We start from the raw sequence: 17367 nt of genomic DNA, 5'->3' as shown, positions 1-17367 counted from the left end.
CTGCTGTTCTATAATGCCACTATGCACAAAGTAGGTGCAGAGACTCAGATGTTATAGCAGCCTATAGATCAATGACAAATGATAGTAATAATTCCATCAATACAAATCCAGACATACAGTATGCATTGCATGATGCTATAGCCAATAGTTTGTCACCTCAGGTCTAAAAAATACATTTTTCACACTCCAATCTGAATATATTTTTCTCATTATTTTGCCTGTAAATTCGGCAAGAACCCTACTGTCCTCTGTTAAATATTGCTTGTGGGCCGATGATCAATGAAAGCAATGGGCTCGACAATAAGGCAAAGTCAGCATCAAAAAACTTTTTAGATTCAGGTTATCAACTTTATCACAACAGTCATCATCATCATCCTCATCATCATCACTCTGATTGGTTTTCGGATAACCAATTATGACCAGGCATTGGCTTGTGATGTGTCTGTTAACTGCTGCATCCGACGCTCATGTGTGATATGGAGATGGAAATGCATTATTGATTATAAAAGCTAGAATCATCAGCTTGTTATGGCGCTAAAATCTATATAAACTGTGCTACCTTATGATGCGGCTGCAAAATGTATTGTAACAATAAGTCAAAAAGAGCAATCCCTTAAAAACTGCAAGAAATCATAACGTGGCACAAACTACTGAGATGGTGTTCTGGAGTGAGGTAAAATCACAGTGGAACCTGGGAATTTCTAAAATGAATTCCAGTTTTCTTTTTCACTAATATGGTTAAGAAAACTCACTGACACGGTTGTCAGTTATTGGTGGATGTGCTCAGGTAATAATTACAGCTATCAGACTTCCCTAGGGAACACAAACGCCACCCAGAGAGGGCTTAATACTGTTTTTTGCATTATTAGGATTCCCAAATTGACATAATTGTTTTCTATTGCACAGCTGCAAGCCATAACTAGCCTTTTATGAAATTAATACGTGATAGTTAATCTTATCCCAGTGAAGAAACAAATGAGACAGTTTGCAGCTCAAGGGGAGACGCAGACATTTTTAAAAAAGTCATAGGCCTAATGCAGCGCTCTGCAAAACAGATCAAATGAAAGTGATAGGCTGCCTTGTGCAAGGTATGTTTGTATCATCTTTAGAAAACCATTGATGTAAAATCACGCTATTAGATGATCTTACACTACAGGTTATGCCAAAGCTATGCTTACTGCAGGTTTACAACACTGGTATTGTATCAACTTGTTTGGCAAACTGAAATCCTGCAGGACACTCTAGCGAGGCGCATACTCTGACACCCCGTCTAAAAATGCATATACACACCCAAACACACACACACATACACACAGAGGAAGTGGGAAATGAGCTTCCAATGAACCATCATTGGAAAAATAATAAACTTTTCTCTGACAATGCCGTTTAACTGCTAGGAATCGATATCATAATAACCGAGAGGGAACATAATGTATGATAAGGTTGAAAACAAATTGTAAATACCCATAAATGCATTTTTATAGGCAGGCCTGACCATTACTGAGAAAATGGAAATTATATTTGTATGTAATAAAAGAGCATTACCACAGAAGGTAAAGCTCCATTTAAGGCTGACCCACAACATTTCAATCAGCACTTTAAACCCAGCGTCCATTACTTACAACTGCTGCATGCTCTTGACAAGATGTAGGATGTCAATTATGAATGGATGGTTAGAAATAAACCCACAAAACAAGCAAAAACTATCCGGCCATTAATAGCCATATTGTGGTGCCTGCAAAACACTTTGGAGTCAAGAAGTTAGACCTATGGCAAAAGGGTTGAACATTTAGATTAGATTAGCAATTGTCACAAGCTCCATAAATGTGTGCACCAGCCATGGGCCACAAAAAGATCAAATATTTCCTGCACTCTTCTTTAAATCACCCCATTATACAGCTGTAATCAGTCAGTGCTAAGCTATCCGCCTGCGTGGGGCAGAGGGGGCAATATTATCCAACTAAGATAAAAAAAAAAAAGGGCAGGCCTGCATGGAGAGAGGCAGCAGTAGCACACAGGCCTTAGCACACAGCAGAGTAGTGATGAAGCCAGTGGCTTTCCTGAGTATCACCTGGGAAGATGAAAAGGAGGCCAGAGTGGCTGAGACTAGAGATGGCATTTCTTCTCGGGGTGATTATAGGCACACTCTCCTTCCCCAGTCATCCTCTGCTCACATCCCCGCCTGGCTTCTGCCACTCTCATCCATCCAGTCCACTCTATTTCTCTGTGTTGGAGGGAGACTCTGCCCTGCAATCCCTTGCCTAGCTGAAAAACACCATCTGTTTCGACTTCTCTGTGACAATAAAGACACGAATGAATCAGGCCGAAGATCTGAGATTGAAATCATAAGAAAAATGAATGGAAACGTCTTCCATTTGGGGCCAAACTCTTACTTCTGCTGCATTGGCTGGAAAGCTTTATAAAAAAATAAATAAAAAAAATCCAGGGCAGAGTATCACACAGGAGGACTGTTCATGAGACACTTACAGCAAGTGCAGTACATGAAGTGCAGGCCAGCTGAGTCATGTCAAGACAGCTTTGTCAGTGTACCATACCAAACAAGAAAGAGTCTTCAAACCATTCTCCTAGAACTAAGGAATCACTAATTGATCCATTTCTCACTCTTTACAGTCCTATTTTAAGACCCAAGCCTGAAATTGTCTGCTCTTTACTTTACTGGTCTCTTGAATCAGTGTTAGTTCTGACGAGGTCTGACATTGCCAAATCCCTCCATGCAGCCCCATTCAAGCATCCCTGGGGCTCTCTTTGTTCTAGGATAAAAAAGAAAAGGTTCCTATCTCCTCACCTCTCACTGTTAACAACATCCTACAGGCGTGCAATGGCTGTCTTCAAGGTTCTCCTGGTGAACATGAGTGTTTTCGCCTGATAGAGTGGAGAATATCTCCTCTTCTGTCTAACAGCACAGACAGAGTGGCATAAAAAAAAAAGAGGCTGATGAACGCATACACACCCATTCGGCGGTCCTCTGCAGACGATTCCAGACTTCAAAGATATGCACATGGTAATCTGCTTTAAATGGATGTTTCTGGGCCTCTATCATGGCTCGATCATCAACTGAGCCGACTTAAACCATGGCTGAAAAAACAATGCTAATAGTGGATAATTATCAGCTTTTACTCCGCCTGCACTAGCTGCTCTATTCCCTCTCCCATCACACACAGAGGCTGGTGAATAAACACAATGGCATGAATAAATAATGACCCCCACAATCCTCTTAAGGTCCCCGAATAGTGAGGGGAAAAAAAAAGACAAAAGTTTACTTTTGGTGTTTGAGAGCAAGCGGAGCCTGAAATTGTAAGCGACTCATTAGGGCTACATGTGGCTTGCCTGGGGCCTTGCTGAACAAAGATGGCACCATCCCCATCCTGTCATTCCTCAGTGCATTCCAGGCCTGGCCTAATAAAATGCTAAAGTATACCCTTAAGAAACAGCTACAATCCCAATGAAAGACGATAAAGAGCTAAAGCATCGCCTTGAAAAAAGTTGAAAACCTTTATATCTCCCAAACTTTCCCTTGGAATCAAAATTTTGCACAGTGAGCAGAAATTCTCTGTGGGCTGGGAAGGCCACGTCTTGCTTAATTTGTGCACATTTGCTGTGCTGTATATGCATTTACAAGTAATATGTCTCCTTCGTGTTAAAGCAGCATACCACTGTCATAAAATGATTTCCTCATCTCATCATGTTCTCCTGTTAGCTTACATAAAAGCCCACTGTTTGTCAGTGTTTAAGAAATGATTTGCGCTTGCCTCGCAGCTCCCACTGAGCGCATGACAGTTCAAAAGACCATCGAACATGCATTATGTCAAAAGTCTTGTGTTTGTATGTGCTTTTATCATTCATATCATGGCAAAACTTAGGCCACTGAGACTTTGCAACAAGGGTACTGAGGTTTGTTAACAATATAAGTAGAGTTACCAAGAGTTACGCGTAACTTTGGGTTGGTTTTTGCATGCATTGCATAGGCAGAAATGGCAAACAAGCATTTTGGGGCGTCTCTGAATTCTCTTTGCTGCAGAAAATTCCAAGTGAGTATTCAACACACAGGTAGTGGTAAGAATGTAATAATAAAAGATAACTTATACAGACAGAAAATAACATCTCTGGAGCGTGCTTGTGGAGGCTTTTGGTGGGAGCCAATTTCAATTCCAAATTTCCACTGAGGCGATGAATAAAACTAAAGTTGCCCGGGGTGGATGGAGAGTCATACGTAGCCAGTGGAGATGAGCAAAAAACCTGAACACCAGAACTATCCTTTAATATTCTGTCAAACAGCTAGGACAAAAACGGAGTGAAGATATCAAATATATCTTACCAATGCTGAATACTGAACATTAACAAAGTCTTTAATATGGTCACATTTCAATGTGATAACCGTAGTAAGGAGTGACCATGTGTTATTTTACTGTAGCAGGTTTATAAGGTTTCCCTACTGACTTCTAGTAAAATACAAAGACTTGACTATGTTTCCATAACAGTATAGTATAGTGTATAAACCAATGCACCTCTCTGCATGGCAGTATAACCAATCAAATTCCTCGATTTTTTTGGTTCTTCTTAATATATAATTTTTGTTATATGAACTACATTTAGATTCAACTGTCTCGCACTATCGTGGTGTGGAGTAGAAGGCAAGATTGGTACATTGGACAAGTGTTAAAGGTGGGAAGGCCATCAGAAAAGCAGTAAATACATTATAGATAGAAACAGAGGGGAAGGACGTGACTGGAAAGAAGAGACAGACCATTGAGACTAAGTTAAAATTCATGTTTTCTGTCTCTTTCTGCTGAAGCTGTCATAACTTTTCCTGTATTCTGGCAATAAAGGCGGCATATTTGTCTATTATGTTGTCATTTTTGAGAAACAAATGCATGGCCATTACAATTCATTTGTCTCAAACCACTGAAATGATAACTGGCTAACTACGGCTAACATTCAGCCATGGCTAATGAAAGCCGGTTGTACATAGTGATGAAGCATAATATATTTTCCCACGCTTTTGTGGAGAGTTATGTGCATCTGTAGTGCTGAAAGGTACACAGTAACTCTTCGGCTTTTTCAGAATCGGCTACACGAGGGAGACAAAGATTCACAGGTTGTTACAAGGTGCTAGCTTGTTGGCTATTGTTTTGTCTTTTTAACACAACAATGCACCATAAGTCCCGGCCTCGTAGCCTTTTGAGACCCTGTATCAAATCACTTTTTTTATGGTTGTGCACTTGTCTGACAACTGGAAGAGATATGTCAACAAGACTTATATTGTTGTACTTTTTGTTGTAACTCAAAAGAAGTGATCGCAGGCTGAGTCAGAGGTGACTCAGTTAAGAGCTTCTTAACATTACTGGCAATGGTGAGAAGCCCTTCCTTTATCCTTGCTTCCAGGTTGCAACTCCACTCTGTTTCTACCTATATCAACATCATAAGATTGATAACTATACTGCATCAAAAGGAGAACGCATTATTATTAAGTCACAGGGGTGACTATTGAATACGATGAAAAAAATCAGTTGACTAAGTCTGACGCAAAAGTGCCAAGCATCCAATTACAGAGGTAACCTGTGTTCTCTTGGTGTTGTGCTTTAGACTAAAATCTTAATTTGAAACAGCCAGTTCCATGAAGTGAAAATTTCCTTCCTGATTTTAATCATGAGGGTCATCTGGGTCATCGCTCAGACTTGAAGACAAATTCTCTTTCATTCCATTTAAGAGCAGCACAGAAGATAGCACATAAACAAGGTCAAGGAAAAAAGACACTCGTATGTCCTCATATTCCAAGTTAATCTGTGCAAAAGCCTAATAATAATGCTATCTCAATCCTGCACCGGTCTTATACTATGAGGGTAATAGGTAGTATTTTTTTAACGTAATTGTTTATCAGGCAGCTGGCTGCCGGAAGTCCATTCATTTTCTATTACGCAGAACAAGTTGTCCAAGTTGACATTTTGAAAACAATTGCCTCAGGTTGCCATCCTTTCCTCAGCTCTCAGTATGGAAATGTTGCCAGCTGATCTGGGCCAAGGCTCCCATCAGCAGCAAATGACATGCTAAAACTGCTACACATCCCACCTATTGCAACAACAATTAGTGCTCAGCTAGCAATCAGCCAGCTTAAATCGTTTAAGTGTGTCTATGCTTACATTCCTTGGTAATTCATACAGTCCAAGCACTGAGGTTTGATGACAGAGGGGAAGCAGCTCCAGTTTGACCTGCTGCAAAAGCTGGCAATTCATACAGCTGAGATAAGACTAGTGTTTCCAGTGTGACAGCGGTACTTTAGGGGAACCACAGAAGGGAGAGGGGAAAAAAAAATCTAAAGCTTATGTCCCAAGCTATTTTCTTCAACATGCACAGGCTGTGAAATTTCACTGTGCTTAGCTATTTTCACTGGGAGAGAAATAATCCAGGAAGAACCTGAGCTGTCCAGCACAACAAGGTTTTGGAATCGGAGGGTCTTTATGTGTGAAAATCCTATGTGAGTACTACTCCTATATTCAAGTGCCTTAATCTTATTCTGCATCATGCATTACTGACAAACACTGAGAACAAAAATGGAAATGTTGCAAATAATTAAGCATACAGCTATGCTCAAACCACACAGACACTGATCTGGTATCCCATGCTGCTGAAAGCTACTGCTTTCATGTCTAAAAAAAAAAAAAAAAAGCTAATGCTTTGCCATTACTGTCATAGGTACCTGTCATCTGCAACTTAAGATTTGCCCTGAAGCTTTACTTTTATATTGTGCTGTGTTTCATGCTCAAAGCTTTGTTAATGCAAGATACTTGTAATGTGTGCAGTAATTCAGTATTATATGGTAGTTTTCTCTAGGAATACACCTCCTCATTAGGACTAATACATTTGACTTCAAAATGTTAGATATTCTGCACATGGACGAAATGCCCAGACAAATAATTTCTATACATGATACAAGAAGATTAAATATTCTGATCAGTTTACAGCAATGTGTGTCATGTCTTACATTTTCCATCATGGAAGCTCATGACCAAACATAAAATGGAAAGCTGTTTTAAATCTTGAAGTATATAACATGTATATTTCTTGAAGTATATAACATGTATAGACCATTTGTGGATGCCTAAGTGACAAGGGAAAGTTGTTTCAACATTCCCGTCATAAGAGCTGTTATTTAGCAGTGAATCATCGGTTTATACTTGAATTTGTATCAGAGACTGACATGTGAGAGGTGACCGCTAATGAAAGTTATTACTTTTTCCTCATTCAAGGGCAACAGCACATTATGATCCTTGCTTACTCAGCCTTGGTAACAACTGCTAATTGCTTTCATTAGTATGAGATATGTCCTGATTCAGAGCTATCGGGAATTTTGACGTAAATGTATAATTACCGAATTTAAGCAATTCTTTCATGCCAATATTGGCATGGTAAGATGACCACTATTCTCTGCAATTACTGAACCCTTTTATTGCTCAAGAAACACCTTGTCTGTTGCAATGAAAATGGCTTTTAGTTCAGGTTAAATCACTGTATTTTGAAATGTATGCTTAATGGGATTTTAAGTGTGAGAGGACAATAAGGACCAAATTTATGCACACCACTGCAACTGACTTCTAGCCCATTTGAAACAGGGAGAACATTTCATAGAAAGGACACTGTGAACATGAATAATTGACTGTATATCAAATGGATATTGCTGAGAGGGGGACAGAAGTCATGAGACTGGTTTGGATGATCCTCCATTAGGGGAGGGCTCATCCTGCTCTGTGTTGTACTTTGAGCCGTAGTGGGGCCCCTGAGCCTTGGTGGTAAGATGGGCCCTGATGCGCTGTTGGTTTAGACTGTCAGAGGCACTGGCAGGGAGCGCGTATGCAACTCCACAGATAACAGCCCAAAACTGTCCACAAGGGCCTCTAAAACCCAGCAAATTAGCCTGCAAATGAGCCAGAGAATATCTCTACTAATCCATGATCTGAGCAGAGGCTCTGCCAAAAAAGTAAACAAATAAATAACTTCACAAGAAATACTGGGGGTGGAAATAACCACGGCTGTGAGCTGGGAAACCACTAGTGATTTCTTTGAAGTATCATTTTGCCTGATATTCTGCTGCTGCGATGCCTGTGACCGTTTCAGAGCAAGCTTGCATGTTGAGCTCTTGTTGATGCAATGAAATTACAGATCCTAAAATTACAGAAAACACTGTCCCTACAGTGGAGGATCACAGTCTCCGTTCTTTCTGTCACAGATGCCAAAAGGCAATGATGTGGCAAAATAATATTGAGTGTTTTACAAAAGTGATTATACTTGTTGCTACAATATAATTGATATATTAGTTGTACAATTAGTGTAGTTGTTTTTACACTTCTTAGGGACTGGCTTCTATACCATCCACATATTTGTCACCTTTTTTTTCGAATTGGGCAGATAAAAACAAAAGGCTACTCAACAACTAGTCCATGAGAGAAGCAACTGATCCATAAGTAGACCTCTAACCATTTGTCTTACTGAAAACCTTTGATCTGTTGTATTGTTTGAATTGTTTGAACCAGAGCCTGAAAGCTTTGTATATGGGAGTCATTTCTTATGGAGAACAACACTGTAAATGGAATGAAATCGGCCACGATGGATTTTGACATTTAAAAAACAATTTAAAAATGAAACCCAACGTCCAAATGAATATGATGTCCTTGAATAGTTTGAGAAAACCTAGGTAGTTTGAGAAAAATAATTAACCCACTTTATTGGGTAACTTAAATTCTCCAGATTCCATTTTCACAGAACTCATTCTTGGGTCATTTCTTTTGGTCTCATACATAAATGGGGCAATTTTAGCCATTATTGTCATGTTTTTGTCAATTTTGTTACCTTTGTTTAGAAGCAGGACCAGATCCACTGCAGCCTGCAGGTAAAACGCGTATGTTTATGTTCTATACTCTTATTAAACATGGCAGATCTTATAGAGCAGAGTATGTGGAGAATAACAAGCCAGGATTGTGATAAAACCCTGCAGTGCAGCGCTACAAGGAAACATTAAAAGAATCACTCTACATAGTCTATTACAACATTCCCTTTTTAGCCTTTTTGATTTTAAGTAGTGCGCAGATTCCTTGCCTTTTCTCAGCATCCCAGTAAAGCCATTTCAAAATATGCCATTTCATTTGTTACCCCAATTCAGAGTTTGTGTGTTCATTGCATTGCACCAATAATTACCATGCCATAAGATTATACATTTATGATTATATAATTTACTAAAATATTCCTATCACCTGAAAACGATTTTATGTAAACTATTAAATACTTAAGTATTTATGCACCATATAGAACATAATCTAAATAAAAAGAGAGATTACATGCTCTTTTTTTGCATGGGTTTGGAATGTTCATCCATTTTAATTCAAGCAAAAACCAGGGAGACCATGATAACACTATTGTGCTTACTTAGATATGAGAATCGATTATTTTTTACCAAAGCATTCATGTTAAAATTGTCTTTATTTCTTTATTTAATCTGCACATGTATGGACCTCGCCTGTGTGTGTGTGTGTGTGTGTGTGTGTGTGTGTGTGTGTCTGTGTGTGTGTGTGTGTGCGTGTGCATGTGCATGTATGTGCTACTGCTCTGAGCTCCAAGGTCACATTGAGAAACCCCATCTCTGTGGTCCTACCACACTGCTGTAAAACATGCCCTAATGAATCCAGCCCTGTAATACAGGAAGCGTCTCATCTAATTGGAAGTCTGATTTCACTTCACCCCACAGGCTCCTAATATGGTGGCAAGCCTCCAGGGAATCTGTTCAAAGATAAAACGCATCTTAAATGAATACGCATCAAAGAAATTTGCTTATTCACCTCAGGAGGGCGTGGCCATCAGCAACTATCTCAGTATGCACAATCTAACAGTACAAGATAAAAGCATGCCGGCTTGTATCAAAGCATAAAAGTGCATGATCTACTGTTTGTTCCATAGTTATTCACAGCAACATATCCTTAAGCAGTGGCTACATTTCAGGCCTGATTCCTTTTGATATCTGTCTGTCATAACTGATATGTATTGCCTTTTCATCCAAGAAAACCCAGCTAGGCAACGTGTTATTCTATTAGTCATACTGCACTGTTGGCAGAGCAGCAACTAACCATCCTTTAAGCAGTGCAACAGCTATGCTTCTGTGACATTTGCAAACTCCCGTTTTCAGTTTACCAGGATTAATTAGAAAGATGCAACACTGGTGTCATCATAGAGAAATCCAAGCACCAAAAGGGTAATTTCCTCAAAGTAAGTACACTGAATCATCATCATCCTCAAGCTCAGTAGGTGCTTTTCCATGCAAGGTTGAAGTGGGTAGGGCCAAGAATAACCAGAGTGAATGGGAATGAACAGAAGTTCTTTGAGTACTTCACTATCAACATGGTTGAAGTACCCCCCACTGAAGTTGGAATCTGTAAGAGATTTGCTTTTCAAAGCACCGCAACCTTTTGGGGCTGTGACATATTTCTACGAGGAACACCTGTCCCTTGCAGACAGTCGTGCTATGTTCAAAGACTCAGTAACTGAGCGCCACCCTGCAGCTCTTAACCTCAATCTTTCAACAATTCAAAATTTCTTCTGAGTCTTGCACCTTGCAAGTGGCATCTGATGCAGGTGGTAAGGGAATAAACCCAAGCATCCTCGCTGTGAACTTCTCACTGACTGCAAGAGTTTTTTGTTTCTTGTTTTTTGTAACTTGGTTAAGAAAAGTATTTATTATTAGTAGTACTAGTAGTAGCATTATGTAGCAGTAGTAGCAATAGTAGCAGTAGTAGTCATAGTAGTGGTAGTAGTAGTAGCAGTAGTAGTAGCAGTAGTAGTAGTCATAGTAGTAGCAGTAGCAGTAGTAGTAGTCATAGTGGTAGCAGTAGCAGTAGCAGTAGTCATAGTAGTAGCAGTAGCAGTAGTAGTAATCATAGTAGTAGTAGCAGTAGTAGTCATAGTAGCAGTAGTAGTAGTAGTAGTAGTAGTAGTAGCAGTTGTACTAGTAGCAGTAGTAGTAGTAGTAGTAGTAGTAGTAGTAGTTGTACTAGTAGCAGTAGTAGTAGTAGCAGTAGTAGTAGTAGTCATAGTAGTAGCAGTAGTAGCAGTAGTAGTAGTAGTCATAGTAGTAGTAGCAGTAGTAGCAGTAGTAGTAGTAGTAGTAGTAGTAGTAGTAGTAGTAGTAGTTGTAGTAGTAGCAGTAGTAGTAGTAGTAGTAGTAGTAGTAGCAGTAGTGGCAGTAGTAGTAGTCATAGTAGTAGTAGTAGCAGTAGTAGCAGTAGTCATAGTAGTAGTAGTAGTAGTAGTAGTAGTAGCAGTATTACTACTAGTAGTAGTACTAGTAGTTATGCTATTAGTGTTATTAAGAGCAAAGGCGCCCACCTTCATAAACTAAATACAGTATGTATGTCCCAATGTGAACATTAAATATTATCAACAGCAATGAATGCATAAGAAAAACCTGGAAATCTTGATGAATAAAGATAGTTAGCTCCAAACAAAGTCATATGACAATGCAGAAAACAGGCTGTGCATGGTAAATCTACATGGAAAGACTAGCCGCTTTTGTCTGTCAACTCAACATCAATAAATATCACTCTTACCCCAACTAAAAGCATGATCACATCAGCACATTAGCCACTATGTGCTTTGAAGGTGAAAATGCTGATTGATGACTTGGGTTTAATCACGCAGAAAAAAAAACGGAACTGAATTCAGAACCTAGACCATCATTCATCTTCAAGCCCTATTTTTTGCTTGCTACTTCAAAACATTAGTCAATGGACTAGTGTTTCTTCTGACTTCAAAAACATGCTATTTCCATGCTTGCTCGGCATATCAGATAGAAATTAGTCATGTGACTTGTAAGCGAAAGTAAAGACATAGAGAATATTTTAACCTTCTTATGAAGCCTACTGCAGGCATATAAACAAAACAGACATCATTGTTATATGATCTCTACCAAAGTCAGAGTAATGACATTGATATTGTTGGTGCTCAAACACACTCAACAGACAAGACACATCTTCTGATGAAATTCAGATGTCAAATAATAAGAGTTGACTCAGCGATTTGAGAAGTGGGTGGGGATCTCAACAAAAACCTCCACTAGTTGCTTGTGCGCTGCAGTATAAAAACAAAAAGGAGGTGGAGGTAGTGGAGCGACTTTCTCTTTCACAATAAGATTTCACTGGAGTTCCTAGAGGCTTCACCCTGCAGCAATGCCTACAGCAACCTAGATTGAGTAATGAGCAATAATAAAAAAAAGTATCTCTAAAAACTAAATATTACTCAGATGAGTCCCATAATGTATGATTCATCACTTTTTTTATTTAAAAAAATATCTATACTTAGAAGACAATATAGCAAGGACTGACTACATCACCAAAGCGCATGTTAGAGCAAGATCAAAGCATAGCTATATATATATATATATATATCCTTAATCAATATAGTACAGATCTCCCATGAGGAAAGGGTAAGGGAAAGCAAAAGCAATACACAACTAACCGCCCACTGGAACTAATTACATTTTGTCGTTAGAAAAATACCAGTGTCAGTCACACAAGCATTTTTCTATCAACAGGCACTGTGTAGGCCTAAGCCGCATTATTTATCTCTGCAGGTTACGGTACACATGAATAACAACAGGCCCCTCCGCAGGCTTTTGTGCCTATCTGCACTGCTGGTTCTCATGGTTACGGAGACGTGATAGGGTAACCATGGCAGTGGGGGAAAGTTGGGATTAGAGCACACATCTGGATAAGCCGTAATGGGGTAAAACCCAAGAGCAGCAGCCTTCTCCCCAAACCCAGCAGGCTGGGCCGGCCTGCTTGATGTTCAGCCTCTGTAGGATGTGCTATGACTCAGCAGTCGCCCGCTGCTGTAAGTGCCCCGAAGGAGCTCCCTAGGGCCCAGGAGCAGCATGGGTAGGTCACACACACACACACACACACACACACACCACACACACACACACTGCATAAATCTACCCCAGCACCGACCAAACTATACGCATTAACACTGCATGCATGTGCCCACCCACCCAAACACACTAACACAGACACACACATACACAGATAGACACACACATATGCAAACACACACACGTAAACAATCTGTGCCTGACATATACTAATCACCCACTCACCACTTGAGGACAAAATGCCACAGACTGAGAATGATCCATGCATAGCGATAGACTGACATTCGCAAACCGAAAGCAAGTAGCATTGTAGAAAATCAATCCGAGGCGAACACTGACGCGTAATATTATATTTGAAATATCATAATTAGAATGAATCTTAGTTCAGCACGCAATAATCACCAAGGGTTTTTATTTATATAGCGCATGCCTCAAAATCACTTGAGCATCTTGGAAATTGTTCCAAAATCGCTATTCCTTATTTGCATGCATTAAAACCAGGGTCAAGTAAGTCACATGTGGAGAGAGAACTGCCCAGCGGCTTGAATACATTAAAGCAGAGTAAATGGTTTGTTGATTTAAAGAGATTAAAGCACACACAAGCAAGCCAGCTCGATGGATTTTAATTAACTTGCCATATATAAATTGTATGTTATTAGGCATTACTGAATTAAATGCTGAATGCAAGTGCTCTTTCTGCTTGGGTGACTGGAATAAAAAGCTACTTAGAATCTCGTTTGGGTTCACACAGACAAACACGAGTCGCATGACGCCGCGGCTACAGGGCGCACAAGAATACATCCACGCATATCAAGCCCTCAACAGCCATCCGAGGAGTTTCTCTTTAATTATGTACAATGCACCCAAACTCAAGTCTCTCGGCATCTGCGGTGATCAAGCACAGGGATGCCACGTTCTCTCCCTGAGTCATTCGGGCAAATGGATTCCACTTCCAAGAGTCATTTCTGTCAGTTATAATAAGAAGCTAATACATAATGTGACAGGCTCTGAAATGCAAAACTGTGCAGGGGCAATTAGAATTTTGCCGCTAGGCCCTTGATGAGTTCCTCTATCTCCAAAGGATCCTGGGAACAGTATCATAAATCTGCCAGTTAATATGCATGATTTAAGTTCGGGTTTAACTTTGCATAATGTGCAAGGGAACTTAAAATTTTTTACCACGCAGCACATTGGTGTCCAAAAAAAAAAAAAAAAAAAAGAGGAAATAATCCATTTTTGGCAGAAATTCAAGTAAACAAAAAAAGGAGTAGGCAATATGTACACATAAGGGCTATGTTAGTGAAGGAAACCTGTCTGATGCTGGGTACTGCCTCCCTCCACACTGCACAGAATTTGTGCCAAGAGCTTTTTCCCTTTCAGCAGTGTATACACTATCCAAGTAATTAATAAATCGCAAGCGAGTTTACCAGCAAATAAGCGCTGGGGGGACCGAGTGGAGTATCCAAATGGTATTTCCTCTTTTCAAACAGAACTCCTAAATATCATGACTTTATGGCACACTGATCTCCAATTTGAATAAGAATACCTCCACCAGACTGGCTATTATTTCCTGGCATTTTCCTGTATCCACATAATCTTAATCGGGTCTGCACTTGACATGTCTCATAGCGACATATTCCCCGAGCTCAAGTGACCTTCTGAGCCAGCACACAGGCTCATTCGGCCCTTGGGGGCAAATTAGAAACTCCAAACCACAAGAAGACGAATCCAATAAATATGACTTCCCGTTTCCTGGCACTGATGTCACCAAGAGGCACCTGCCAAACCATTGCCTATCCACCTCCACGCATGCATGGATAGTCACACTGCAGCAAAGCGAGCATGCAAGAACAAACTGCTCATGCTACGATGTACGGAAGATGAGATGGTAGGCAAAATGTCAAAACTTCAGTAGCATTGGAATATTGCTAAATGGCTTTTCTTCCAGAGGTCAAAGCCTAAATAAGTTGTTCTAGAGCCAAGTTTCCAATGAATATGAATAGAGATTTAAAGAGCTTAATGAAAACTGTCAACTTCAATTTAATCAGAATGGAGTAGTTATATCCCAGGGGTCAAAAACTTACCCAGACAATTAGAAAGACAGAAAAGATGCGGCTCATCTTGCGGTTGTATGGCTTTCAGTTGAGCATTATCAGAAACCAAACAAATCCAAGCCATAATAATCATCCTCTAGTTTCTAATTTCCCATGTTTTCTTTATAGTCTCAAAGACATGGCATGTCATTCTAAACAAAACAAAACAAAACAAAACAAAAGCACCAGTCCATTCCATTTCAACACCGAAATCAAATCCACACAAAATCAGACACACTGTAGTATCGGTTAGCAGTGTACCGAGAGCAGCAAGGGCAAAGAGAATAGTGAAAGAGAAAGTGTGCAGGCCTTACCGTTTTCTGTGTTCTCGTGTTCAGTGTCGGTGAGGGTCAGGTTGGAGTTGGCCCTGCTGGACAGGCAGGAGCTGCGGCCCGACTTGGTGTTGCTGCGGCCCCATAATCTGACCGCGTGCTCCGGCGACATGATGCCGTCCGTCTCCGTGTCGGCGTCTGAACCCACGCTGACGGAGTAGTCGCGGTGCGGCAGCCCCAGGTCGGTCCTGTACGACGCTACGTGGGACGGGAGCGCCTCACCGAAGCCAAGGTCTCGCAGGGAGAAGTCTGCCCCTGCAGCAAGCCCATAAATACACAGCTCAGAAAATTAAATCTGCCACTTAAAGCATCAGTTAACATAATGAAGTGTATTCGTTGCAGGAAAAGATGACAGTAATACCCTGGCCTTGAGATGCATAATACCCCTAAAAAGCAATGGTTTACCTCCTGTAAACAAGCACTAATTGTAGAGTTACATGGAGATAACAGCACATTTAGTATTCATAGCGAGTAAATGTTATTGCTTTCAAATACATGTGTTGTTGTTTTTTTGTTTTTCTTTTCAGATAGCCAGCGGCTCATCTGGACACAAAAGTAAAGAGTAAAAGACATCAAAACAGCATCACATACCTCTACCCTTCTCATTAACACCAAGCAAAGATAATGGCGGCACTCTAACCCCGAATTCACAACTTGAACTTCTAGTGCCTTTAAATGCCACATTTGAAAACTGAGGCATGGACTGTATTAATACTTGATTATGTTCCATCATTTTTCACTCTCATAAGTCCTCTACCAAGATAATGAGTATTACCACAGGAGGTCAGGAGATTTTTAAAGGAGACCTCACTGATCTGAGCATTGCTGCAAATTTGATCCCTGCTGGAAATTTGATCCCTGCTGGAAATTTACAGACACAATTATGCACTTATTTACAGAAAAAGAGTTTTGCAGGCCTAAATTTAAGTTGGATATCAGGCTATCTAGACAGTGCCATGACATTTGATTTGAACTTTGATGATCAATAATATATTTGCTCCAGGCGGTGCAGATGTGCATGTCTGCCATGCAGTTTTTAACACTGGCATGACAAATTCAATCCCTGGCCACCTCTGTTAATAGTAAAACGGTTGAGGGTGACCACTACAATGACAGAATGTGAATTACCGAGGGACCCCTCATTAAAAAGCAATGATGCATATATTGAAAGAAGGCAGTAACGTGTCCTAAAACTAGTAAGCGGTCTTTTCGTATCACTGTAATCTCTTCTATTGCTACAACAGCACGTATATATGATTTTCCCGCTGCTTGGCCTAACCTGGCCGGCTGAACTCGTCCACTTCGTGATGAACCATGTCCTTGACGCGGCTCCCATAGGCCATCCTCGAGTCCTGGTCGAAGGCCTTGAGTGTCTCGCTGGAGCTGTAGGATTTGGGGTTGGGCTTGCCATCCTCGCTGTCTGCTGAGGAGCTGGTGTAGCGGCGCTCTGTGTCCCGCCGGGCGGTGAGCGAGCGGTAGGGTCTGCGTTCCTTCACTTCCATGGCTGCCTCCGCTCTTTTTTCAGCATCAAATCTGGGTTACAATGCCAACTTAGTCTGAGTGACTCTGTAAAAGAACAACGCAGACACAAAAAAACATAAAATTAGGATCTTGAGATCTGTTTGAAAACGTGCTTTGACAGATACTGCTGCTTTCAAAATGTAATCCTTTGAAGATTTATTCATTGTTTTCTCATTAATGAGTAATTTGCTCCCTGAACTCACACTCTGTAACCCAATCTGATTATTTTCAATTACATTTGGATGACTTTGCTTCCAAAATGAATAAGATATTAGTTTAAAGAAAATGTATAAAACTTCTAATTTGAATAATGATATATTATTACGTACAACCGTTATCAACTATTATCTCAAGATGTGTAAGTTCAAAATGCCTTTTCCCTTCAAATACGTACATTTCTGAATAATTCAATTAATCTGTTTCTCAAAATATCTGTAATCAAAGCGCTGCAAGTTTTTTTGCACTCCATTATTCATTCATTGCAGTCACCATT

General features: G+C 40.2%; 1 protein-coding gene across 8 annotated transcripts in view; it reads right to left on the bottom strand.

Annotated features, from left to right (window-relative positions):
• tenm4 (teneurin transmembrane protein 4) overlaps positions 1-16855 on the bottom strand; it is a 113317-nt gene extending 96462 nt beyond the window's left edge. For 6 of the 8 annotated variants that reach the window (XM_071516335.1, XM_071516336.1, XM_071516337.1 and 3 more), the window contains exons 1-2: positions 16633-16855; positions 15336-15608 (exon numbers count right to left, since the gene is read on the bottom strand). In XM_071516335.1, coding sequence (XP_071372436.1) covers positions 15336-15608; positions 16633-16855 — 496 coding nt within the window. The remainder of the gene's footprint in view (positions 1-15335; positions 15609-16632) is intronic. The other 2 variants (XM_071516341.1, XM_071516342.1) reach the window with 1 other exon arrangement.
• Positions 16856-17367: the final 512 nt, after the last annotated feature.

Source organism: Centroberyx affinis, unplaced genomic scaffold (assembly GCF_046629955.1).
Source record: "Centroberyx affinis isolate AG114_WGS23_722 - 3 ecotype Tasmania unplaced genomic scaffold, CSIRO-AGI_Caff_v1 ptg000399l_1, whole genome shotgun sequence".
NCBI lineage: Eukaryota > Metazoa > Chordata > Actinopteri > Beryciformes > Berycidae > Centroberyx > Centroberyx affinis.
The sequence above is the reverse complement of the archived record's forward strand: the minus strand, read 5'-3'. Positions and strand labels throughout refer to the sequence as shown.